This window comes from Antedon mediterranea, chromosome 3, assembly GCF_964355755.1.
Source record: "Antedon mediterranea chromosome 3, ecAntMedi1.1, whole genome shotgun sequence".
NCBI classification, from domain to species: domain Eukaryota; kingdom Metazoa; phylum Echinodermata; class Crinoidea; order Comatulida; family Antedonidae; genus Antedon; species Antedon mediterranea.
The window spans coordinates 36,849,421-36,876,757 of NC_092672.1; the positions used below are offsets into that span (position 1 = coordinate 36,849,421).

At 33.8% G+C, this 27,337-nt stretch overlaps 1 protein-coding gene and 1 long non-coding RNA gene across 3 annotated transcripts; one reads left to right on the forward strand and one right to left on the reverse strand.

The window, feature by feature from the left end:
- The first annotated feature begins 198 nt into the window (after positions 1-198).
- LOC140045443 (AP-1 complex subunit beta-1-like) lies at positions 199-15,117 on the forward strand. 2 transcript variants are annotated; one of them, XM_072090343.1, is made up of 18 exons: positions 199-237; positions 1,028-1,218; positions 1,577-1,712; positions 2,258-2,503; positions 2,596-2,717; positions 3,138-3,273; positions 3,382-3,536; positions 3,938-4,154; positions 4,577-4,755; positions 5,132-5,333; positions 5,629-5,891; positions 6,089-6,299; positions 6,465-6,587; positions 8,249-8,394; positions 8,787-9,001; positions 10,983-11,069; positions 13,956-14,110; positions 14,253-15,117. In XM_072090343.1, the coding sequence occupies exons 2-18, from the start codon at positions 1,076-1,078 to the stop codon at positions 14,325-14,327; spliced, it is 2,811 nt and encodes a 936-aa protein (XP_071946444.1). In that variant the 5' UTR covers positions 199-237; positions 1,028-1,075; the 3' UTR covers positions 14,328-15,117. The 2 variants fall into 2 exon arrangements, with proteins under 2 accessions (XP_071946444.1, XP_071946445.1); XM_072090344.1 differs by having other exon boundaries at positions 6,092-6,299; positions 14,253-15,116.
- Positions 15,118-18,989: 3,872 nt separating this feature from the next.
- On the reverse strand, positions 18,990-19,699 carry LOC140043957 (uncharacterized). The gene is made up of 3 exons (XR_011844449.1): positions 19,657-19,699; positions 19,142-19,191; positions 18,990-19,044 (listed from the first exon to the last, which is right to left on the reverse strand). It is a non-coding gene; the product is annotated as an uncharacterized lncRNA (long non-coding RNA).
- Between the last annotated feature and the right edge of the window lie 7,638 nt (positions 19,700-27,337).

Consider the following 27,337-nt stretch of genomic DNA (forward strand, 5'->3'; position numbering starts at 1 on the left):
GCGTATTTTGTAATCAAAATGTATTTTTATATCATTTTAGTTACTTTTCTATATTAATTGATAGTTTTGTTTATGTTTCTGTAAAATTATAGCTTGTTTTTTTGTGCTACTTCAAATTTCTCTTGATTTAGCACTCATACGACGAGTCGAAAAAGTTCGGACATCTGGTACGTGAAAAAGTGCAGCAAGTGGATTTTGGGATAGGCCATTTTGTGGAAAGGTAGAATCTTTGCGCCGGTAATTATCATTATTTAAATCTTATTTAATCTCATTTGTTAATTTATCTATACAAAAAATAGTATTATTAAAATATTTAGATATTATTTATATAAATTTAGTATAAATAATTTTCTGTTTATACCATATATTTTGAATATTTTTACTAGGCCGACCCCACCTCTATTTCAACACAGTTCTTCCAAGTAGTAAATTCATTCTAACCGGCTATCTAAAAGGGATTGGGTAACGCCTTTTTTTCTACAGTAGGCCTATCATTAAAAGAACTAAAGTTCCTTCTTTATTGAGGTTGTCTTGTTTTAATAATTAGTCTAAGCTCTTTTTGAACACATAATATAAATTGTGGGGGTTTTTTTTCTGAGGAAAACATGGCATTAAAATAATATTTGATACTAAATTGGGCCTAGAGGCCTAGGCCTAGCTTAGGCCTAAAACTAAACAAAATATTTTCCTAAATTCTAGAAAAAGGGCTAGCCCTAGCCTAACCCATGTCCCCATATCTGTTAAACTACCTATTATATTTTATATATTTTTATATTAATGTACAATTTCAAATACAATTCATTCATCTCATTTATTTTGTCAATATAAATTTCAGATGCTGCTTTTTGTATTGTATTTGCTATATGCCACAATAAATAAAACGATATGATCTAGATACAAAGCGTAGCATTTTATTAATAAAACACCAAAGTTGAATGAATATCGCAACAAAAAATTGTACATTAAAAAAGTACAGTAAATACCTAGTTTTCATAATATGTCATTTTCTTTCTCAAAAACCACACAGGGAACAAATTTGATTTGAAAAAAAAAGAAATTCATTTGCATTGTCAACATGTCCGATTCCAAATATTTCACGACCACCAAGAAGGGCGAGATCTTTGAGTTGAAAGCAGACTTGAACAGTGAACGCAAAGAAAAGAAGAAAGAGGCTGTCAAGAAGGTGATCGCAAGCATGACAGTCGGAAAAGATGTCAGGTACTCAGAAACCCTAATCTACAATATCAAACTAGTTTGACAAAAAATGATGTACCAAAATATGGTGGTGATATCCCCAAATATATTGTATTGATATGACATGTCTATATATGGGCACATCACAAGTTTGATAGTGTAGATAAAGCTCTGTTTACACTATCAAACTAGTTTGACAAAAAAGGTGTGATATTCCAAATATGGTAGCATGCCAATATATGTGTACCTCCCATTTTTTTAATATTATTGGTTTATTTTAATGAACATTTACTCTGTAAATTGAATAATGTTTAAAAATAACAAACTTGTGCTTTTGAATATGTTACTGTTTTATTTATGAAGTGCTCATTTATTTATGTAGTGCTCTTTTCCCGGACGTTGTGAACTGCATGCAGACTGATAACCTGGAATTAAAGAAGCTTGTTTACTTGTACTTAATGAACTACGCTAAGAGTCAACCTGACATGGCTATCATGGCTGTCAACACATTTGTCAAGGTATGATGTAGATAGTTAGATTATGATTGGTTCCCACTAGAGACGCAACGCAAGGACGCAAGAGTGGTTCGATAAATCTTAATTTCAAATCATTCGATTTTTTTAAAACGAACAAAATATATGTCTGATTTAAATTTATACATGTTACAAAATATGTTTGTAAACAATGAAACCCATAAAATTAAGTCTTTTGCAACTTACTTATATAAAGCTTATGAAAAAAGATAAAGCTGTGTGTCCGTAAATAATATAGATTTTATTTTGTGAAATGGGCCGGGGGCTATTGTTTATTGAAATAAGAGAAAGAACAATGGATTATCGAACTATAGCTTGTCATTATTCAACTTGCTTGCGCTGCGTCTACGTGTTGCATCTCTAGTGCGAACCAAGCTTATTGAATGTGGTGGTACATTATTGTGATGTTTGTATGGTATGTTTGACCTATGATGATAACCATTATCATTCAAATCAAATGATGGAATAATGATCAATGATGAGGATTCTGATCAGTGAGATAATGATTTTGATAATTCCTAATCTTCCAGGATTGCGAAGACACCAATCCTCTAATCCGTGCCCTTGCCGTCAGAACTATGGGATGTATCCGAGTCGACAAAATCACTGAATACCTGTGTGAGCCGTTGCGTAAGTGTCTTAAGGATGAAGACCCGTACGTTCAGAAGACCGCGGCTGTGTGTGTAGCAAAGCTGTACGACATCAACCCACAGCTGGTGGAAGATCAAGGGTTTACAGAACAGCTGAGAGATCTTCTCACAGCCTCAAACCCTATGGTATGTACATTTGATTCTCTGAAACCTATGGCATTTGACAACGTTCCTTTAATATTTGAATTCTGATGAAATATTCTTGTTTATATTTACAGGTTGTGGCAAATGCTGTGGCTGCATTATCAGAAATCAATGAAGCGTCACCAAATGCTTCTGGTTTAGATCTCAGCACCTCCACCATCAACAAGCTACTTACCGCCCTCAACGAATGCACTGAGTATGTCTATGTTCAACCTAATCTTCTGCATTATGCCTTTCCTCTATTATTTATTATTGCTATTAAAGAAATCTTAAAATGAATAAAGCTTTCCAACAACTGATGAGTTGTTGCTTGTCGCCTAGACCTAGAATTCACCAAAGCTGTATCATGGAATACAATGAGAAGGCATATCCTTATTTTACCTGCATGTCCTACCTTATATTACCTGCATGTCCTTTGTGAATTACTCAAATTGAAAGCTACAAACAAATCTGAAAATATAGTACTCAATTCTGAAAAAGTTTGATTTCATCTATATTATTATTATCAATAATAGTAAAACTAAAGTGGATGTTATATATCTTTGTAAAGAAACACCATAAAAATTGTTATACATTACAGAGATATAGTTTAAAGTTTTGTGCTTTTTTTCTTTAGATGGGGACAAATTTTCATCCTCGACTCACTTGCCAACTTTAATCCTAAGGACGAGAAAGAAGCCCAGAGCATATGTGAGCGTGTCACACCGCGACTTGCTCACGCCAATGCTGCTGTCGTTTTGTCATCTGTTAAGGTAACCATATAACTATGTAACATCAATGATTTCAATGTTTTTTTTAAAATAAATAATTTGTTTATGAAATGAGTATTTAATTGAATTTTTTTTCTGATATTTTTTTAGGTGTTGATGAAATTCATGGAATTCATGTCTACATCAAATGCTTATGTAAGCAGCCTAATCAAGAAACTATCGCCTCCTCTTGTCACATTGTTGTCAGCTGAGCCAGAGGTACAATATGTCGCCCTCAGGAACATTAATCTCATCGTCCAGAAAAGGTAATCACAATCTTACATTTTACTAGTAAAACCCCTATTAAGGGGACATCCTGAGGCCCAACATACTAGTGTCCCCTTGATAGTGATCTTCCCCGAATAAGGGTTGGCCTTGGTGTTAAAAGATATATTGCCCCATATTTATTATCATAGGAATGTGTCCCTGTAAAATAGGGAAAATAGTACTTTGTGAATTAAAAGAACATACAGTATAGTAATAGTATCTTTATAATCATGATCATAAATTCTGTATTTGCCTATTAAAATTAATTGTTTTGAAAACTGGCATAACATATATAAATAAAACAGTAAAAATACACAGACAAATTTCACCAGCACAGATAAGCACTAAAACAACAAAGAAAAACAACACAATTCTCTGATAAAAAGTTTATTGATTACAGACCAGAGATCCTGAAGCAAGAAATGAAGGTGTTTTTTGTGAAATACAACGACCCAATTTATGTGAAGCTGGAGAAACTAGACATCATGATCCGTCTAGCAACTGAACAGAACATCGCCCAAGTCCTTGCTGAGTTGAAGGAGTATGCTACAGAAGTCGATGTGGACTTTGTCAGGAAGTCTGTCCGTGCCATTGGACGTTGCGCCATCAAGGTTGATGTGAGTATCATTGTCATTATGTTTATGGGATCGATAGAAGTTCTGTTTTTAACCTTGTTCAACCAGGCGAACAATATACACAAATTGGGTTTTCATATTAAAGTTGCATTGTCCCCCAAAAACATGAAAAATAAAAATTAATAAATCAGACTTTAAATAATCCATTTTGCAGTTAAAGTTATTCACTTCTGTAACAAAAAAATCCAACAAAAATAATTATTTCACTTATAAAAAGACAAACGAAATGGTTAATTTTAACCAAAAACCATTGTCTTTAAGTACTTTTTTTCCAGTAAATCTCTTTTTTTTTTCAACCCAGTTTTTGGTCAAAGTGAATAACTATTACGTGACATTAAAATGGCATATGAAAAAAACAATTTTTAGGGTACAATATGTCTTATATTTTGTGTTTGTTTTTGTAGATGTCTGCTGAGCGTTGTGTTAGTACCCTGCTGGATCTGATCCAGACAAAGGTGAATTATGTGGTACAGGAAGCCATAGTGGTGATCAAGGATATCTTCAGAAAGTATCCAAACAAATACGAGAGCATCATTGCTACCCTGTGTGAGAATCTTGACACACTGGACGAACCAGAAGCAAGGTAAATTACTAAGACTAAATGTTTTAAGTTGTCTACTTCTTGGTCTGTTTAAGTTGATGCGGTCTTACAATTGTAAATTAGCATTAAGATGGAGCTGTAGCTTGGTAGGTAACATGCTTGCCCTCCAATCCCAAGAGCCAGTGACCATAATCGCCATTCACACTTAGGCTAAAGGAAACACCCTTAAATTTAAAATAAATCTCCTATCTAAGTGAATACAATTTAAGGGAAATATCTCATTTAAGTATGATTGGTGAATACAGCCACTGGGTTGTATATAACTGTTTTTACTCCATAAGCTGGAAATAAGAGTTTGTTTACAAGCATGATGGTTGGATTTGTATGAAATTAAAAAAAATTAACTGTTTGTTTTCAGAGCCTCAATGATCTGGATTATTGGTGAATATGCTGAACGTATTGAGAATGCTGATGAACTACTGGAGAGCTTCCTTGAAGGCTTCCATGATGAAAACACTCAAGTTCAACTACAACTGCTTACTGCCATCGTCAAGCTGTTCTTAAAGCGCCCTCAGGATACGCAGGAGTTGGTGCAACAGGTGCTTAGTCTTGCCACACAGGTTAGTAAATGAGTTACATATTGTAGTGGAGCTGTATATTTGTGGTTAACATGCTTGCCTACCAATCCCAAGGGCCGGTGTTCAAACCAGGGTTGTAACTCTTTTTGTCTCAAATGAGACTTATAAGCATGATGAATTATAAAATAGTTATCCATATCCATCCTGTAATTGGCGAGTTGCTCAATGTTGGATGCATATGAAAATCACATTTTTTTTAAAAATATCCGCCATTATAGAACACTTTAGATAAAGTGTAAGAATACATGAATTATCGTTTGTTTAATTTCAATTGCAGGACAGTGATAATCCTGACTTGCGTGATCGTGGCTACATATACTGGCGTTTGCTGTCTACTGACCCAGCTGCAGCCAAGGATGTCGTTCTAGCAGAGAAGCCTCTGATCTCTGAGGAGACTGATTTGATTGAACCTACACTCTTAGATGAACTTATCTGCCACATTGCTAGCCTAGCCTCAGTTTACCATAAGCCTCCAAGTGCTTTCATTGAGGGCAGGACCGCTGCAGGCTACCGCCGATCTCTACCAGCTAGAACACAGGGGTAAGAATGCGGCTTGTTACTCTATGTATACTGTATATTTGTTAAGTTTTACATTAAAGTTACGACTTGTTATTTTTTGTTTTTTTTTCTGTCCAAGGTTAACACACTGTTATATACATATTTTTTGCACACAATTGTTTTCAAATATTATTATTACTTTGTATGCCATTATGTACTAATGTTTGTGTTTCTGCTAGAAGTTCTGGATCAACATCACCCGATAGTCCTGAGGCAGCACCAGTTGCCGCGGCAGCTCCACAGCCAACCGTCATCCCACAACCTGCTGGCCAGGCTGACTTGATCGGCGACCTACTGAGCATGGACCTAGGCCCACCTCAGCCTACTCAAAGCATGACCCAGCAGCCATCAGCTGGTATGGACCTCCTTGGAGGTGGCCTAGATAGTCTGGTAAGAATGACTCATTGAGTATAATTATACAATTTCAACTACTACTTATGAAAGTAATTAGACTTATAGTGGAGCTTAATGAAAATTGCGTACAGTATTCTGTGGAAGCGATTTTGCGGGAGAAAATGTCTTAAGAATTTCAATTTTGTAAAAATTATTTTTTAGCTTGGCGGACCAGTGGCGCCTACAGCTCCGGTTCAGGCTGGCGGCGGGGGTGAGAGTCTTGGGGACATATTCAGCCTTGCAGGCCCAGGCTTGATGGCAGGAACTGTCACATCACCAAAAACAGTAAGATTTGTTTGTAAAGCTCTGTCTACACTATCAAAATTTATGTGAAAAACAAATGTGATGTGCCCATATGTGGACATGCTAGGCTCGCACTGGCCGATCGCCAAGTCGCCATGGGCGAAAATGTTTCTGGATTGGCGAAAAATAAAACGGCTACTTTAGCCATTTTGGCGATGACATTATGATAAAATAGATAATTAAATAATCATTTTGGCGAAAGCATAAAGTCCAACTAAAAGGTCCATTTGTCGATCTCCAAGCATTTATTTTGTTCGTTATCACGTTGTTTACTTCAAGCTCCATTTTTCGTCAACTTGTTTCGTTGTTCCAGGCGTCTCTTTGTTATTTCAAAAAGATGGATATAGCAGAGGTAGACTGCACAGAGAGACAGACGTTACACGACACATGGATGATGAAGTCTACCCAAACTATCACGTGTTGTGTGCTGCACAAACGATCGACTACGTAGCCGACGGTCGGCTAATTACCGGGATTGTCTATATTTCGATAGGGGTGTACTTTTCAGATTAAAAAGAAACATTATAGTATCTTCGATGAATGACGTCTTAATCTTATCGAAATCAAAAATGTATGCGTTATGCATTTTAGAGTCTTCCAATTTAATGTAGTTTCATATTTTACCCTTAATAACCTTCCCTCGTGCGTCAGTGTAAACAAAACAACATGCGGGAAATGGTAGAGTCTAACGGGAATTTAGCTAAACACACACGTGCATCTGAGCGGGGCTGGCCGCTGGAATAATAATCGGGATAAATTTCTCGCCCTGACAGAAACGCTTCGGCGCAGCCTTACTTGAGGGATGAAAGACGTGTACAGTACTCTGTGCTTTGGCCTATATTATTTTACGTTTAACAACGATACGAGTGTTCGTTTGCTAGGAATTTTCCTCAATATTTTTAGCATACGATATACCGTTGCGTTGTTGTACATAATTTTGTAGGCCTAGGCCGGCGGTTCTGCACTTTTGCACCTCTAGAGCATACCCAATTTAAACATGACCAGCCAAGCGTAAAAAACAAAAGTAACATAGCGTTCAGGGGATTTCAGAAAACTGTAAAATGTTTCTTATTAAATTGATAACTGTATGAATGCTGTATGATTAAAAACAATTTGAACAATTGTTTTGATCATGTAAAAAAAATACAAAAAAAAATATTTTTTTTAATCATACAGTGATTTAGGCATGGTTCTTTATCTCAATGCCTTACAAAAATGTTCAGGGAACAGTGTATAATAGACCTGTTGACATAGATAAATTGACTAAAATGTTTTTACCACTATATTTCAAAAATTTTAAATTTTGGCTATAAACCGATACATTTGGCTAAATAAAAAAATTTGACTTTAGCCATTTTGGCTATAGATAAACTGATTTGACTAAAAAAAATATTTTGACTTTCGCCAAATGGCTAAACAAAATGAAATGTTAGTGCTACCCCAGACATGATGATGTCATATCACTACTATATTTAAGCATATCACTGCCATATTTCGGCACATCACACATTTTTTTGTCAAACTAGTTTGATAGTGTAGACAGATCCTAATACTTTCAGTAATTTAATCCAATGAAGAGATATTAATAATTGCTTGTGTTATTGAAAAGATTTTAAAGTTTTGGATGTACATTTTGTTGCTAGGTTTGGCTGTCGGCCGCTAAAGGCAAAGGACTTGAGATATCGGGATCTTTCTCAAGACGAGGGGGTCAAGTATTTATGGATATGACATTCAATAATAAAGCCATGCAACAAATGGCTGGATTTGCCATTCAACTTAATAAAAACAGGCAAGTACTCTAGAGCTATTATGTACAGTAATTTAATTTCACATAGTAATTGAGAGGCTTTACTATTTCATCTAACATTTATATCGTGGCCTAGGTTCTAAAGAGACTACATTTTGGTTTTGCCATGACTTTTTTCTGTTTTCATTAAGCTTGGTTCCCACTAGGATGCAACACAAGTACGTAGATGCAACCTAAAGTGATTTGAGCAATGACAAGCAACACTTTATCGCTGTTACGTCGCTGTTATCGCTGTTACGTCGCTGTTATCGCTGTTACGTCGTCGTGTTGCGTCTCTAGTGAGAACCATGAATTAGGGAAGACCTTTATTGTATAAGCAATTTATTTGTTTTCACCAATAACATCTAACTTTGTCATTAATGTTTATATTGCAGTTTCGGTCTTACTCCGGCTGCTCAACTGAATATTCCCGGAGCCCTAATGCCCAATCAGAGCTTGGATTCGTCGTTGGCGTTGAACACAATGGGCCCGTCACAACTTATGGATCCACTGAATAATTTACAAGTTGCTGTAAAAAATAATATTGATGTATTTTACTTCAGTGCTCTTGTAAATATACATGTACTTTATATGGAAGATGGTAATATGGGTAAGAGGAATTTTTTTACATTTTTTCGGGAAATGACACTTGTAAAAGGTGTAATTCATGTATATCCAGGAAGTGATGTGAAGGTAAAGGAAAAACCTGCGAGTCTAACTGGGCTGGAATTGCACACAAGTATGAACTCCTACAACAGCTATCATCTCCTCTAAAGAGTCCCTTTATGTCAAGATGCCACCAAACGGCACTCAATCGTCTGTCAACAATTCGGGAGTATCTATAAAGTTGGGAGGGTAGTATTGCGTTTATTAACACGTAATGAATACTAACGATGAAAGATGTTCATGTACAACTGTATTTATTAACACTTGTGTATCACATACAGCATGGTCAATCTAACCTTTGGCCTCATATGAGGGGCCATACATGCCTTTAGCATAACAGTCGTGTAACAGGAAATGGTTTTAAGTGCTGGCCTATGTTCTCAGCATTATTAACATCTCAATTGGTTTTTTTGTTGCTTGTCATTGATAATTTTAATGTAATTTATATTGCATTTTCATTCTGGCATATTCTGTTGTGTTTCTGTGCTGTATATATTGAAACGTGGTAAAAAAATCTGGTAAAATGTGCTTTGTCACATTGCATGCAAATTGTTATGTTGTTGGAGATGGTGTGTGACTGTGACATTTAGAAATACAATATGTATTTATCACATATTTCACTATATCAGCCTTATTTGCTGTAACTGATTAAATTATGCTAATTTATGCTAATAATGATATGTAATCTTGTTTTGCTTTTTATATTTAATGTTTTTTTGGATTGGAATGTTTTTTTTGCTTCTGTCTACATATTTTAGGTAAAGGTGACCCTAATGGTAAGCATAGCTAATCCCTTCTTCTCACCCTAATCCCTTCCTCTCTCCCTAATCCCTTCTTCTCTCCCTATTTTCTTCACCTCTCCCTAATTCCTTCACCTCTCCCTAATCCCTTCACCTCTCTCAATCCCCGCATTCCTCCCTAATCCCCTCACTGATCACATCCCCGGTCAGTCACTGACTTCTTGCTGTACTTCCTTTTTTTTTTTTTGGTCAGTGTGTCAAGTTTTCATACATTTTTCGTACTGTTTCAAACAAAACTGAACCAACAATTTATGGGGTTGTACTGTGTGTTACTTCCTAGTGTTGTCTCTTTAAAATTACTTTGTTATTGTTTTACTTTTGGTTTTCAGAACTAGTTCGATATTAATAGTTTGTTTTGTTTCCTTGTATTGCCACAATGTTTTTGTAAAGAACTGCTTTTGAAATATGATTAGAAATAAATTAATTTACAGTTGTTGACGTTGTATATGGCATAGAATGAACTAGAATTACACTATTATTACTATATAAGGTTATACAGTATTGTTAGCACATTTAACAAGAGTCACATCCAATGCGGTATAAATAAGTCCCCCTTTCATATTTTCCCCTTGTTCTTATACAGTACCATACTTGACAATGTATAATTCAATTCAATTCAATATAATAATAATATAGTATAATATAGTGTTGCACAGAATAGTGTAAGCATTACAATACAAGTATGATATTATAAGTTTAATTAAAGTGGAAAAATACTGTTAAATCAAATTACAGAAAACAATGCATAATTCAAGAAACATTTTAGCCTGTACAAAAAAGTCTGTAAAATCAAAACATTTGAGTACTGAACTGAACTTTTATTGTATCTCTTTTAAATCAGAGGCACGGTCTCAATGAGATGTGCAACAAGTTTACAGTGAAAAATAATACATACACACTTAAATATAAATACAAAACAAGAAATTAGACATAAGAACAAAATTACAAAAAAAAAAAAAAAATTTAAGAAAACTGAGACAGATTAAATACTAAGAAAATGAATAAATTAAGTTTGAAAAGGAATTGTATTATATATATAATTTCGTGTGTTCCAAGCCATGGTCAGAAGAATTTTACAAAGAATCAAAAAATTTGTGTTTTATTAAGCTATTTCTTTTTTTTTAGATCGCAAGGTGTTCCTGGCAACCTGGAAGGATATTCCACCCTCAAATGAAGTCAACTATACCTTACAAGATGTTCATTTATCGCCAGGTAACAACAAACATTTACAGACTTCAGATAAATTATTTTTATGTGGTTTTCCTGCGATATGACGGTAATATAACTTCCTGAACTGTTACAAAGAATTCAAATGTTTGTTTTTAAGGAAGCAATCTAGTTGTATAGGAAATTTACATACATTCAACAATAGTACATGCCCAACCCGTTGAACCACAAAAAAATAAGTTATAACAAAAAAATAAGTTATAACAAAAGCTCTGTCTACACTATCAAACTAGTTTGGCAAAAAAGTGTATGATGTGCCCAAATATGGTAGTGATATGACATCATCATGTCTATGAGCACATCACATTTTGTTGTCATATAAAGTTTGATAGTGGAACTATAAGTAGTTCCATGTGTAGACAGAGTTTAACCTAATTTATTTCTCCATGAGGGAACACAGACCAGCCAAATCATCCTAAAAATTATTGAGCCTCACATAATAACTATTCTTTGATTAATAATAATAGTAATAATTTTGGAGTGTTAAGTCAATCACTCATATAAAGTAAAAGCACAACATGTAAATATATTTAATATGTTATAAGCTTGAATTCGATCCAACTCGGCCCTAAACCGTCTCGGCCAAAGTCAAGTCGGCCCTACGTCAAGTCGGCCCCAAGTCAACTTGGCCCTACGTCAACTCGGCCTCAAGTCAACTCGACCTCAAGTCAACTCGACCTCAAGTCAACTCGACCTCAAGTCAACTCGGTCTCACGTCAACTCAGCCAAAAACTAATTCATCAACTCGGCCTCTAAAAACTATGGAACGCAAAAAGTGCTAATATAGTAGTTAATATTATAATGGCAGGATAAACATCACAGAGTACGATTGGACTAGGGCCTACATAATAGACGAAATAAAACGGAAAATTCAATATAAATTATAACACACTGGGCCTGATCGTTTTTCGTTTAATTGATATAGTATTTATTTATATTGTTTGAAATAAATAAATATTTCTTAACATTTTGTATACAGGAGGAATAACTGTCGAAGAAGACATTTTAATGAATAATATTTAAACAATATACTTCGGTCTACAACTGTATATATCATCAATATAAAATCATGACAAATCAAAGGGCAAGAATACAAATTGCATAAGCATTATGGGTATAGGTTACATGCACACACACCCAGACATGAATGTGCATTATTTACTTACGGTTTTTTGTATGACATTTTTATTTTCATTTCGTTTCTACTTCATAATTAATACAGTACACCATGGGAAGAGAGAAATTTGCTTCCATAACAGTCCATGGGGATGTGATTGTGATTTTATTGTATTAATTTATGGATTCATGGAATTTGTCATGGTGTGTGTTGTTACTATCATAGGGAATCTTGTGTCCCGTTTTGTAATATCATCTTTAAACTGACAAGATGATCATATTGGTGAAGCGTCATTCTAAAAAGAATAATTTCTTCCTCACTATCATCCGATGACCATCCAGAAACGGCTGCCATTTTAACGTTTGCCCGTTGTCACGGAATACGTCAAAAAACGGAACAGGTGTGAATGTTTAAAACGGAACGGTGAACGGACGCGCTTCGCGTTGAAAAAACGGCACCGTCTTCCGTTCCACGAAACGGAACAGGTACGGACGGTGGGAATGCCCCTTTAGGTGATCAATTTTAGTGAACAATACAGGGCGCGGTGGGTGTTAAAAAACAGATGAGAATGCTAAGGCAATATTTTGTTGTTTAGGAATTCCGTTGTTTAGGACTCGTTTGCTTGACAAAATAAAAATACGCCATTTTTTCATGATGATTTCTTCAGTGTGTTTTAGATTAGTTTTTATGCTTGACAAAATAAAATACACCATTTATTCATGATGATTTCTTCAGTGTGTTTTAGATTAATTTGCCATACATAAAATGTATTCATTGGATTCTCCATTATTATCAAATCACAAAAGTAATAAAAACAATTTGAATAGCGCACAATTGCAATAGAACTTTAACATGACAGAACATTCTGAATTTGTTTCCATAATCTCTTCGGTAGTTTGATTGACATCGTCATTGTACACCCGTAACATATTGCTAATAATTTGAGAGAGAATATATACACAAAAAAAAAACCCTTTTTATTTTACTGTATTAATTTAATAATATATCTATATAATATATCTATATAATATATAGGCCTTCTAAGAATATTTCGATTATTTCTGGGAACATCCACGTTGTATCAAAAAATAGATCTAACAAACACATTACTGAGGGTTTTTACTACGACTAACCAACCAACAATATAAATAAATACTAGGCGAAAAACGATCAGGTCCAGTGTGTTATAATTTACATTGAAATTTCCATTTTATTTCGTCTATTATGTAGACCTAACCGTACTATATCCTGTCATTGTAATAAATGAACTACTATATTAGCACTTTTTGCGTTCAATACTTTTTAGAGGCCGAGTTGACGGATGAGTTTTTGGCCGAGTTGACTTATGAGTTTTTGGCCGAGTTGACTTGAGGCCGAGTTGACTTGAGGCCGAGTTGACGTTAGGCCGAGTTGACTTGAGGCCGAGTTGACGTGAGGCCGAGTTGACTTGAGGCCGAGTTGACTTGGGGCCGACTTGACGTGGGACCGACTTTGACGTGGGGCCGAGACGGTTAAGGGCCGAGTTGACCTGCACCCATAAGCTTGTACCAGGGCATGTAGGCAACAGTGCTCAATGCAAAGCAGAATAGAAATTGTCGAAGATGCTAGTTTTATGAGGAATATCTCTATCTTTTCAGTTATAACTAGAGTTGTTGACTTTCTCCAAGTATATGATGAGTTTTTCATCACAGAATCTTGATTATGATTTTCATTAATTAGTAGGTCTAAAACTTTACGAAATTTATTTTCTTTAGATGCGGTTTTACAAAAATTGGAAGCATCAAATGTGTTTACGGTTGCTAGACGACAGGTCGAAGGTCAAGAAATGATATATCAATCAATGAAACTGACCAATGGTGTCTGGGTCTTGAGTGAACTGAAAATAAGTCCTGGTAATCCTGTAATTGGGGTAAGTTTATTGTTTTGTTGTTGAATTTAAATTTCTTGTCTGATTCTATCATCAATTTAACAATTTTATCCGATCAAAATTTACAAAATACAATTTTGGGTTGAAATCGTAACATATTAATAAATTTTTTTTTTTTTTGCAGTTATCAATTAAATCCCGTGCGATGGAAGTAGCATCCTTTGCTATGGAATCTTATAATACCATACTTCATCAATAAAAACTATAAAAAAAATTAAAGTCAACTTCAAATATAGTTTATCTTGCATTTATTATAATGTTTATTTCCTTATACTGTACAAAGCTTTTATAATTGTAATACTGAAGTTGTGTCAGCATGTTTAATAATGTACATGTACTGTATCCTAAACAATTAGTACAAATTCATAACAAACAAAATTAAACACCAAATATGGAATTATGATATTGATAACTTCCTTTTTTCATTCCTGTTAAAGTAATATATAACAATGTTATTGTTCTTAAAATAAAGCATGTAGTTTTATTATTATAATAATATAGCCTTGTGCTACCACACCTTATTTAAGCAACTCACGTAGTATCAAAGTTTAAAATACCGCATTGTATTTTGTAATGTTAATTATTCTCTATTGATAAACTGAACACAAAATTAACTATTTGAATATTAAGTTAATAATTATAAAGTTTTATAATGTTTTGACTCATACGTAACATACAAATGTCATATTGGACAACAGTAAGCGATCAAAGTTTATAAAACAATGAAGAGGAATATAATAATTAATATATTGTTATATACATAAGCATGCTATTATTGCTATTATTTTTTATTATTTCATAATATTTTACTGTTATTAGTGTTGATAATATTAAATCATGCTGAAATTATTAAATGTAGTAAATGTGATAAAATGTAAAAGAGTAAACTTTGTTAATTGATGTCATTGCAACAAACAAATAAATAAATATACAATTAAAACTGTAACCATGTACTGAGACTATCGCCCGTATTCTTAAACCGGACTTTAGTCGTAGTTCGTTCGAAGTTCGACTTGGAAAAGTCGTAGTTCGAGCTATTACTTCAAATTCGATTCAAAAACGAAGTAGTCGAAGTTTGCAGTTCGACTTAACTGAAGTCGAGCTTTTAGTCGAGTTGCACACGTCTGGGTAACAAAGGCTATACATTGGCCAATGACAAGAGAGTATTGAGGAGCAGACGAAATTTTGCGCATTGATATCACTTTCCATTTCTTACAACACTTTTTACGCATCAGGACTATATACATGAAAAATAATTTTAATCGTTAATTATTAGAACAATATCAGTATTAATTTAACAGTGAAGTATATTTGATTAACAACAAATAAAATCTTAAAAATATATTTAGGAACCATGGCGGTACGGTAACTTTTATATTTTCTAGGCCCCCAACAAACTATGATCGCCACGAACCACGCACTTCATAGCGTGACAAGAAAGCGCTAGGCCCCCTAAACATTCCATCGCGTGGTGAATTGCCGCATCTCCCATTGTCGCTATGGCGTGACGTAGCTCAAGTCGGACTTGCGCGAAGAAAATAATGTAATTTGTATACAGTTGTAAATAAAGATGATTTTCATTATTATAATTTATACCAATGTATATTTAATTAAGCTAATATAAATATACAGGGAACATTTTCGCCAGTGTAGCGTAGCAAAAAGCTATACAAAACAACCTTATTGCTACACATTTTGAAAATTGTGTAGCAAAAAATACAATACAAAACTATCGCCCGTATTCTTAAACCGGACTTTAGTCGTAGTTCGAGCTAAAACTAAAAAAATGACGTCATTTTAATTCATAAACCGAACTTCAACTAAATCACCGACTAAATCAGGCCAACCTCGACTAAATCGAGACGGATTTTGATCGATTTTTTTAGTCCTGGAGGGGGCAGACTAAATGGTCGACTAAATGTTTTTTAAACGATGTTTATAAAAAACGTAACAGTCATTGAGTTGTTATATTGGCCAGATATTGAAGAATGAAATATCTATATTTATATTAGCTTAATTAAATATACATTGGTATAAATTATAATAATGAAAATCATCTTTATTTACAACTGTATACAAATTACATTATTTTCTTCGCGCAAGTCCGACTTGAGCTACGTCACGCCATAGCGACAATGGGAGATGCGGCAATTCACCACGCGATGGAATGTTTAGGGGGCCTAGCGCTTTCTTGTCACGCTATGAAGTGCGTGGTTCGTGGCGATCATACTTTGTTGGGGACCTAGAAAATATAAAAGTTACCGTACCGCCATGGTTCCTAAATATATTTTGAAGATTTTATTTGTTGTTAATCAAATATACTTCACTGTTAAATTAATACTGATATTGTTCTAATAATTAACGATTAAAATTATTTTTCATGTATATAGTCCTGATGCGTAAAAAGTGTTGTAAGAAATGGAAAGTGATATCAATGCGCAAAATTTCGTCTGCTCCTCAAATACTCTCTTGTCATTGGCCAATGTATTTGTTACCCAGACGACGTGTGCAACTCGACTAAAAGCTCGACTTCATTAAGTCGAACTGAAAACTTCGACTACTTCGTTTTTGAATCGAATTTGAAGTAATAGCTCGAACTACGACTTTTCCAAGTCGAACTTCGAACTACGACTAAAGTCCGGTTTAAGAATACGGGCGTATGTTTCTGGACTTAAAAATCAGTTTGATTAGCAATATTGTTAAACAACATTTTTAAATGAAAATTTTCCCTGATATAGATATTTCATTCTTCAATATCTGGCCAATATAACAACTCAATGACTGTTACGTTTTTTATAAACATCGTTTAAAAACCATTTAGTCGACCATTTAGTCTGCCCCCTCCAGGACTAAAAAAATCTATCAAAATCCGCGTCTCGATTTAGTCGAGGTTGGCCTGATTTAGTCGGTGATTTAGTTGAAGTTCGGTTTATGAATTAAAATGACGTCATTTTTTTAGTTTTAGCTCGAACTACGACCAAAGTCCGGTTTAAGAATACGGGCGTGAAACTGGGCTGAATTGCCATACATATTATCTTCTAAATGGGTTTCTTGCCACAAAAAATTGCTCATTCGTCTGTCCACAATGGCCGTGATTTCAGTTTTGTTTAAATTTAAAGGTACTGTAGGCCTATAGCAATTTTAAAGGCGATTTGTCTAACATAAAAGCTAAAATTAAATACATGTGGGAAATAGGTAATAAGCCCATAGTTTAAGTTTGAATTGTACATGCATACTTTTTAATAACCATTTTACGCAATCACACAATTTGTATTTTACCCTAATATTATTATTAATTATTTAGTATTGAACGATATCTTTAAATTGGTACATTTAAGTAGACTCTAAATTGAGTCTCGCCTTGTCATTACATAACCACTAATCAAAATTTAGTTTCAAAAGCTAATAAATTTGTTTATGTAGTTTAGTTGCATTTCTTTCAAGTCATGAAATATTCTGTAAACAATGCATTGTTTCTATTAATTTTCGAAAAGAAGTTTTTGAAATTCTTTACAGATAGGAAGCCAGAACAATAATGTACAATACTTTAATTTTAAAAACTGCAATTAAATTTGTCAACTGATGCCCATCCACTTTAGAAAAACACATTTTAGACTTTTTATTAAATCCTGGCAGAATTTATGCCTTTTGTACTATTTAGGATGTTTGTACTGTAAAGTAAAATGGTTTTTCGTCACCATTAACGGCATCTGGTTGAGCATCAGGTGACATCTTAACACCCTTGTTAACCTCGAGAATGTTATAATCATCATCTCCAGCAAAGACATCAGTAAAAACAGACATTTCTGGATTGTCATCTTGGTCAGAGCTTTTCTCAAGAACATAATAGTCACCCTCTGCAAGAACATTCTCTACGTCCAAACGAGACGTTTGAGCCGGACCAACGTCTCTCTCAAGGACATGATAGTGACCCTCTGCAAGAACATTCTCTACGTCCAAACGAGACGTTTGAGCTGGACCAACGTCTTTACCGGAGTCCCTCTCAAGGACATGATAGCCACCATCTGCAAGAACATTTTCTACGGCCAAACGAGACGTTTGAGCTGGACCAACGTCTTTACCAGAGTCCCTCTCAAGGACATGATAGCCACCCTCTGCAAGAACATTATCTACGTCCAAACGAGACGTTTGAGCTGGACCAACGTCTTTACCAGAGTCCCTCTCAAGGACATGATAGTCACCCTCTGCAAGAACATTCTCTACGTCCAAACGAGACGTTTGAGCTGGACCAACGTCTTTACCGGAGTCTCTCTCAAGGACATGATAGCCACCATCTGCAAGAACATTTTCTTGTATCTCTACGCGGCGAGGTATTTGTCCCGATTTAAGAAGAGGGTCATCTGGATACGCGTATTCGTGATCATCAGCATTCGATCCAACAATCTGATTGGCTCTACTCGAAATATCGGTGCCATTGTTGTGAGAATTCTGGCTTGTTGAATTGCCAATATTGGCGACTCCTCTACCAAGAACATTGTAGTCGCCTCCGGCAAAAGATTTTTCAATATCTGTTGATACGCCGCGACGAGTTATTGGACCTGATGCAAGTATCGGATCATCTGGATAAGCATATTCGTGGTCGTCTTCGTTAGTAAACTGCGCTCTACCATCATGCGTCTGATACCGAACTTCACCTGAAGCACGGGACGCAATGGCAACTGTTGCAGATGTGTGCTCAGTTCCTGGTGGCAATGAAGACACACTCGGTGGTTCTGGTGACAAGTGAACTATAGCACTGGAGTATCCGCTGCTGATTACGTTTTTTGGTTGACGTTGTAGTCTCATGTATTCATGATTGGATTGATCTCCAGTGTCAGTGTGAATGTCTTGATTCAAGTGTGGTTGTCGGTTTTGGTGTTCTGTTACTGAATTGTCATGCACTCTTTGTGAGTCATCTGTTACTTTAAAACAAATCAGATCTTATTAGACATGATGTGTGTAATGAAAACTAAATATACAAATTTCGCCAAAATTATCAATAAATAAGACTACCTGTTTTTAATTTCACGTTCTCTTGAACTGTAGCAACTTTCGTTGTGTTTCTAAGGAGATATAATTATTTGGTGCTTTATCTTTATCGTCATCATTTATTTGAAAATTATCATTGAATATCGTCTTTAATTCTCTTTAATGACATTGTCACATTATAACACTCTTTTCAGTACTATCACGATCATTATATTATTCCAATTGTAATGAAGTAGAAGTCTTCAAAACAGTCTACAGTGCAAACAAGCATAGTTAGTTAGTCACTGAGAAATGTAATCACTACCATGATAACCAAAACTAAACATGATAACTAAAGTAAATTCAGATAATTAGCGCTACTTTCATAATATAATTGTACGAAGCCGACTGAATGATAATAACACGTTACTTTGTAACACATTCACAAATGTGTTCTTAATATATACTCAGTATTCAGTAAAATTACGGCAGAAAAAAAACGTCAAAACAATTAATAGGCCTACATAATTATTAATTAAAAATGCACTTCTTGAACCTACCTTTGATTCTGTCTTCGATGGTAGAAATATATCGCTAACATAATCATAAGTAGTATTAGAACACAAATCGGTATGTATATCTGTGGATTCTGCTTTGTTGAATCTTGGAGTGACCCTCCAACAAAGTCCCTGGTTGTAGCATAGTTGGGAGTAGTATCCTGATAATTTGTTGAAGCGGGTGATGTCAATTGTGGGTCTTTTAGTGACTCTAAAAATAATTGTTATTGAATAAAACAAAATAAATATACTCAATATAAAAACAATTAAGCCGCTAAAATGTTTTGAAATCGTTTACACTCAGTGTTGTAGCCTTATTGTAGGTCTACTTACAGTTTTCTTGACTAGTTTCTAAAACTTCAGGCCTACAATCAGTTTACCGGTATTATACTTGCCGTAAGAAAGGAAACCCTCTTAACCCTTGTTGAGCCATGAAATGGGCAAAAAGTCAAATTTATGAAAACATGGCACTCTCAAATGTGCAAATCTGTAAACAATTCTTAATCCACTAATGTGCCGTTAAGTGTCCAAACGATCAGTTTTGACGTTAAATGTGCAAAGGAAATTCTACAAATGTGCAAATCATTTTGAAAAATCGAATAACAGAAGGAACATTTTATAGATGAAGAAGGCATGCATAGGGATAAATAATAATCCTTAGGCAAATGAAATGATGCGCGATTTAATATAGCGCAAAGATTTTGTTGCCCAATTTGAATTTGCACAACAACCTTGTATAATTTGAAATTGCGCAAGGAAATCTTTGAGCAATTTCAATAACATTTTTTGTTAAACTTGCATTTTTTTTAGTATGCGTAAAAGATTTATAAATGAGCTTTGGTTTGATCAAATACTGAAAATACATTGCGCTGTTTGAAATTTTCTGCGCAATATTAAGTTTTATTTTGATACAATTTGTGCACAGAAATCCTTGAAATTTAGGCTACATTGATCAAATCTCGCATAACATAAACATGCACTTTAAATAAAATGTAGAAAATATAATGCACTCAGTTAGGTCTAATTATATTTTGTAATTTCCTTTTAAATAAGAGAACATCTAAGGAACTTAAATTCCAACGGTATGGAAGTATTGCCATCTCCAGCAAGCAATACCACGTGTCAGTCCTGAATCCCCGGATCATTGTAAAAATGTTGTAAAACACAACACAGATTATTTCAGGCTGTATTACTATCAATGACGCCAGTGGCAATATATCGAAAACATTATGTTAGAAAAACCCATGGATAGTTAGAATCATTTTTATTTTAACTAGTCCTATGACTAAACTTATTTTGGTTGAAGAAAATTACAGTATTTGCACATTTGTAGAATTTCGTTTTCAAATCTAACGTCAAAACTGATCGTTTTGAGGGTGCAATGTTTGCACTAATTCAATCTTTCATTAGTGGAAAATTACTTCCATTTATTGTCATTTGCATAAAAAATACATAGGCATAGGAATTATGTTTGCTCTATTTATTAGTATTCTTACGAAAAAAACACACATGCAGTTTTCCGCGGGAAAGGTGGTACCGCAGTTTGAACTTTCGTAAGAATACTAATAAACAGAGCATAATAAAATTTTACTACTATTAATATATTACTACTGTAGGTACAGACATTGTATTACAAACGAATTTGTATTACCATCAACACAAACTTTAGGCCACTCATGCCTTTCCGTTGAACTCTTGAGTACGCCTACATATATGCAATCAATGTCGTTTTGTAATATTATTATTCTACAGTTGTTTGATTGAAATCTGCAGTAGAATGTTTGTTTAACGGTCATTGCTTGATTAAATGTGCATTTTTTCATAATACAGCAAGCAGGCCTACAGGTTGACGCAATACGTGTGTTCTCTGTTCCATTGAAAAATATGCACCAAATAGCTTTTTTATAAAATGTACATTCATTGTTAATTTTAATTCCATTACAATGACAGATCAGCCAGGAGAACAGCCTACCATCTATACTTTGTTTACATGTTCTCATATTACCGTCGCTCAGATTTGTGGGGCCTGAAATTTCGTTAGGACTACAGCAATAGTCAGTACCTTCTACCACCAACAGACTCATCATCCAAACCAACTGAATTTCCAGAACTAGGGTATAATGTATACCGGTAATTAATTAGTCAAAGTATACACAGGACTGAGAATATACACATGTACAGTATTGTTAAAATATTTTAAAAATTGCTATACGTTAATTTATACCGATTATACAATATCATCGGATTTTACAGTATTATAAATTGATAATAAAGTAAATAGACCTGGAATTTAACAACGGCCATGGTACCGTCATGCAATGGTCAATGTCTACACTTATAATGAATGTTTTGCACAATGAACCACACGATTTCATATTTTAGTATAGTTATAGGCCCTATTCGCACTAAAGGCTACACCATCAAAAATCTTATTTGCATTGCAATTTTTTTTAAATTTTGGATCCGCTTTATGTGCTTGTCCTACTTAATTGTAATTTAATTCCATTCTGTTGAATCTCAGAGCCTGGATTAATATCAAATTGTAATTGTTACTTACGTTTAAACATTATTTGAATTTTCCTATATATATTATTACCAGTATGACTCTTGTTGACTAATGAAAAAATCGAACAATCATAACCTCACAGTCAGTATGTTTATACTTCAAGGAAAATCGTAAAAATGATATCAATTTCCTTAGTCATGATGTTCTGACTTTACTCTATTACACTGGTATAGCTGCGTCAATTCATGTGTGTTCACTATATCAATAATTATATAAGGAAGCTTAAACGTAATTATTTCTACTCCCGCCCTATAGACAAAAAAAAATCTATTCTATATTTAGAAAATACAAATAGAATATAATATTCTCTTTCTAGGAAGGGAAATGTTAAATCACTGTTGTTATCGTGTTACCGTCTTACATACGTCCGTGTACTGTCAATGTACGACTGCTGCAAATTTACCTATGTTTTCACCCTTAGGTCTATGTTTCTTTCCGCAAGGTATCAAACAGGACTGGTATTGTCCCGGAATGTGTGGAAATTCCACCTCAGTTTTATTTTTTCTAATTGAAGGTTGTTCCGAACAATGGCAATACAATTCTATATTCTGAAGCTAGGATTCAACGAAAAAAAGACAAAATGGCCATGTCAGTTTATCATATGAATTCCTTTTAGCGAAAAAGGACAATTCAGAAAACAGCTATTTTGGCACTCGTCACAGATCAGTGCACACAGCCACAAATATTCTGCTGAGCAGTGTACTGTTTAGACTATTCCATTCTCAAAATAGGTAAATTGTTTATAAGGTCAATTGAATTGATTTAAGATTCAAGAAATTTCAACCTCGGTTTCTTAAATAGTTATTACATTATGTTCAACTGCGGTTTTACGAAAATCTATTATCATCTCTTTGGTTTTAGTAATATTAAGTATTAAGTTCATATTCTCACACCAATTAACAAATGAACAAATTGCAAATAAACAGGTAGGCCAGTTTCAATTCAAACTTTATAGAAACCACCACATAATATATATGTATAAAAAGGTCATATATATAGTCCAAATCACTGTTAAATAGTCCCTTAGATATATTAATTCTAACTTTACTAAGAAGAAACATAATTATTGCCTACTTATGTTCATTATATTTCCCTTTGATAAAATGGAATAACCCGCTACCAATCCAGCCTAGCCTAGCCTATGTTAGACAATGGCCGATGCGAAATTTGTTGTATACACTTAAAAGGGCTAGTAGCTTATAGACTATTTAGGTGGTATTATTGCGTATTTTCTCTAAAAAAATTACACAGAATTATTTTATATGACTTTAACTACAATATTGATTAACAAATTGTAATGAAAATAAGCAGAATATACTCACATTTGGGTATCAAACACAGGCCAATAGTACACATAAGAGAATTTCGCGCGGAATTTCCCAAAAATATGCTGTTTAGTAATCAAATTTTCGCGGGTCTCACCATAATCCAATCAAAAAAAATATTACATGGTTAGAAAGCCACTGTATAGGAGACTACGATGTTAAAAGAACTAAGTTTTAAGAGGACGCTGTTCAAAGTTGTGGCAATTTCAAAACTATACATCAGCGAAAAACGCGAATTTCACACAGGAATCGGCTGTTTTTTGGCCGGGACAGGGTATGTTTAATGTAAATTCGCGATTTCCAGCTATCAAAAATTTATTTTTTAAATACATAGTCAGAAAGTACAATACCTTAGCTTCAACATAGTATGAGAACTAATGTATACTATGCGAGATAAAGATTTTACAAGTATAAATGTGAAAAAAAGTAGTTTCCTCCATGCACTTAGAATAGGAACAATATCGTGCGGAAGACGTTTTTGGATTAGTGCACCAAAGGAATCCATATGATTTTGTTTATTAGTTGCAGCGGGTACTGCACCAACAGGATTGTAATTGTTTGCAACCACCGTGGAGTAACTTTGCGTCAAAGTGTTGAGTAAGCCTAATTAGTCCGATGTTTGCCGTACTGTCGTTTTTTTTCACAAGTATTCTCAATTTACTTAGTATAGAATACAAATTACGTCAGAGTGGTATTACAAAAATTGGAAACACCAACTAGTTGCTAGACGACAGGTCGAAGGTCAAGAACTTCAAAGATAGCTTCTTGCATATATTATTATTTTTAATGTTTTATTTCCTTATAAAAAGCTTTTACAATTGTAATACTGAAGTTGTGTCAGCATGTTTAATAACAACATGTATCTTAAACAAATAGTATAAATCCATAACAAACAAAAGTAAACACCAAATACGGAATCCTATTTTAAGAAACTCATTCACTTAGTCTTAAAGTTTTAAAATACCACATTGTATTTTGTAATGTTAATTATTCTCTATTGATAAACTGAACACGAAATTAACTATTGTAGTTAATAAGACACTACCCGCGTTTACGCGTAACACTTTAGAAGCGTCAAATTATAGTGCGCCCCCTCGCTTAAACAAGTAACGAACTTTTGCGTGACGATGATCGCAGTATTCTTTAGAAAATGGGATTGAGGAGTCGCGCCAAAGTTTGTATGGTTAAGAAACAATGAATGAAAAGAGAAAAAGTGGAGGGATGTACTGTGCTGCAATTAATTGTAAAAGCAATTCAAAGGCCAACCCAGAACTTAAGCTTTACAATTTTCCCAAAGACAAGAACAGGTAAATTTATGTAATTAAATAAGTAGCCTACATCTTAACATATGCTATGTAGGCCTAGGGACTAATCTTACTTTACTGTATTCAATTTATACATATATTAATAAACTAGGCTAGGTAGGCCTATTATTAATAATTATTATTTAAACGTATGAAATGATTATAGTATCATTATTAGGCTACTACTAGTACATATAGTTGGTTATATTACTTATCCTTTAAAATTTAGTACCCTTAACAAACAATTTTTAAAACTTTCAATTCAAGAAACATTTATTGACCAAATATATATCATTACAATTGTTGGCATATAAGTAAAAATTTGGTCGAAAGACTACAATTACAATTGGCATGTCGCTGTAGGCCTAGTCCCTCTTTTTACATTATACAAATAATAATAATAATAATACTTAATATAAACAAATTGTGATCTTGATTATTTCATGCTTTCCGTCTCATGGTTAATATTTGCTTTCTGTCTCATGGTTATTTGATTTCGTTTAATTTAACTAGCCGTTACATACATTACAGTATATTAACGCATGAAATGATTATTATTATCATTATTAGGCTAGGACATTAGTTATAATAACAGTGAAATTACACTATTTGTATTGTTCCCTTGTTATATTACTTATCCGTTGAGTAGCCCTAACAAACAATTTTTAATTGAATCTTATACTTAATCTTTATGAAATTCAACCGTTAGTTAGTGGTTTTAGGTTAGGCTTAAGTATTTGATTTTCAAAATTTGAAAATCAATTAGCATGCACGTAGACGTCCTATAATTACGTAAACGTTAATTATGATAAAGCAAAAACTCACTAGACAATTATTAATTTACAGGTGTGCAAAATGGGCCCAGAACACACGACGCGCGGATTTGAGAACGAAACCAAGTTCCTATTTACACCGTAATTGCCACTTGTGCAATATTCATTTCGAAGAATCTCAAATACTGATGGTCACAAAAAGATTGTATGGAATGCATTCCCTACAATATTTGATGTCCCAAATCCACCACACCAAGTAGTTAATGTCCTATCTATCTGTGAAAAGATTTTTGTTTCAAACTTTAACAAATACTTACATACATCAAACATCAGCAGAAAAATAAAGTTAAAAATCGCTACCATGTTACATAGATTTGGTATGAAGTTGAATCTTTGTTCACCAGCAATTGAAACATTGCTAATTGAAACGTACGTAAACCTACGCATATTCTTCAACAGAGACATAATCAGTGATAAGAAGAAGAGTAAAAAATTAATTAAAGTATCACATTTATGAGGTCTGGTAAAGTTGTAAGAGGTCTGTACGCGCTCCGGTCTGTGCATTATTGGCTAGAAATGATTATCATTACGACGGTCTGGTATGATGATTGAATAATTGTAAATATGATGATTTTATTTCAATGTTTCTACATTTTTTATATTTCCTCTGGGTGGCCCGTGCATCATTTCGGAATAGTTATTGAGTTAATTTTAAACTGAGACTACTATAACATAACTTATTGTTATCTCAGGTTTTAAATCAATTATAATAATAAATGAATGTCATGGCGAATGATGGGTACCGGTATGCCTAGTATGAATTGTCTCAGAATTGACTATCATAATCTGTTTCATATCATGCCTGTAGGCTTAAGCCTATGATTGTTTATAAATATATTCCGAAAAACTACTGCAATAAAATAGTCGAAGTAGTGATTTTAAAAAGTGACTCTTGTTCTTTTTTAATTGTTTTTAACACACTATTTGACTAATATATTTTCCTAATCTGTACTGTTTTGCTGCTGGATGAAAAGGAAGAACATATCAAGAACAAAAACGGAATACGATGCGCTTAGTGTTGTTAATACCAGAGGGACCGACTCGCATAAATAAGTAGTAGTGATGTGAGTGATGATTACTCCTAGATGATGATTTTGAGGATGATGATAAACATTCAATAATAACAACAATATTCAGTAATTAAAACAAATAGATATACAAAGTACAGGAAATAAGTCTATCATTATAATTTAATCGCACATTACCACAATTATTGTGATGAAAAAAATTGAGTATTCAGTTACAATACAGTAGACATATCTGATCCATAAATCTACTTGTTTGAGCGAGAGGGCGCCCTATAAAATGAGCTCCATGTGTGTTACATGAATTGCACGTAAAATTCCGAGAGTGTCCCATCTTTAGTATATAAGATCTTTGATAATAATACAAGTTTTACAATGTTTTCGCACACATTCATAACATTACAAATGGCATATTGGACAACAATCAATGGTCAAAGTTTATAAAACAATGAAGAGGAATCAAATATATTGTTTAATGTTTAATTTTAATTTTTTATTTGATTATGTTTTTCCTTTGTAATGTATTATATGATGAAATAATAAAAAAAAAATACATTGTTAACATTATATAGACCTATACACAAGCATGCTATTATTTCTTATTATTTCCTAATATTTTACAATTATTATT

What these genes read in the sequence shown, in the direction of transcription:
- LOC140045443 (XM_072090343.1), top strand. Translation starts at nt 1,076, where the DNA reads ATGTCCGATTCCAAATATTTCACGACCACCAAGAAGGGCGAGATCTTT. An exon ending in GCCCTCAACGAATGCACTGA is followed by an intron (nt 2,718 to 3,137) that starts GTATGTCTATGT and finishes TTTTTTCTTTAG; the next exon opens with ATGGGGACAAATTTTCATCC. An exon ending in AATCTCATCGTCCAGAAAAG is followed by an intron (nt 3,537 to 3,937) that starts GTAATCACAATC and finishes TATTGATTACAG; the next exon opens with ACCAGAGATCCTGAAGCAAG.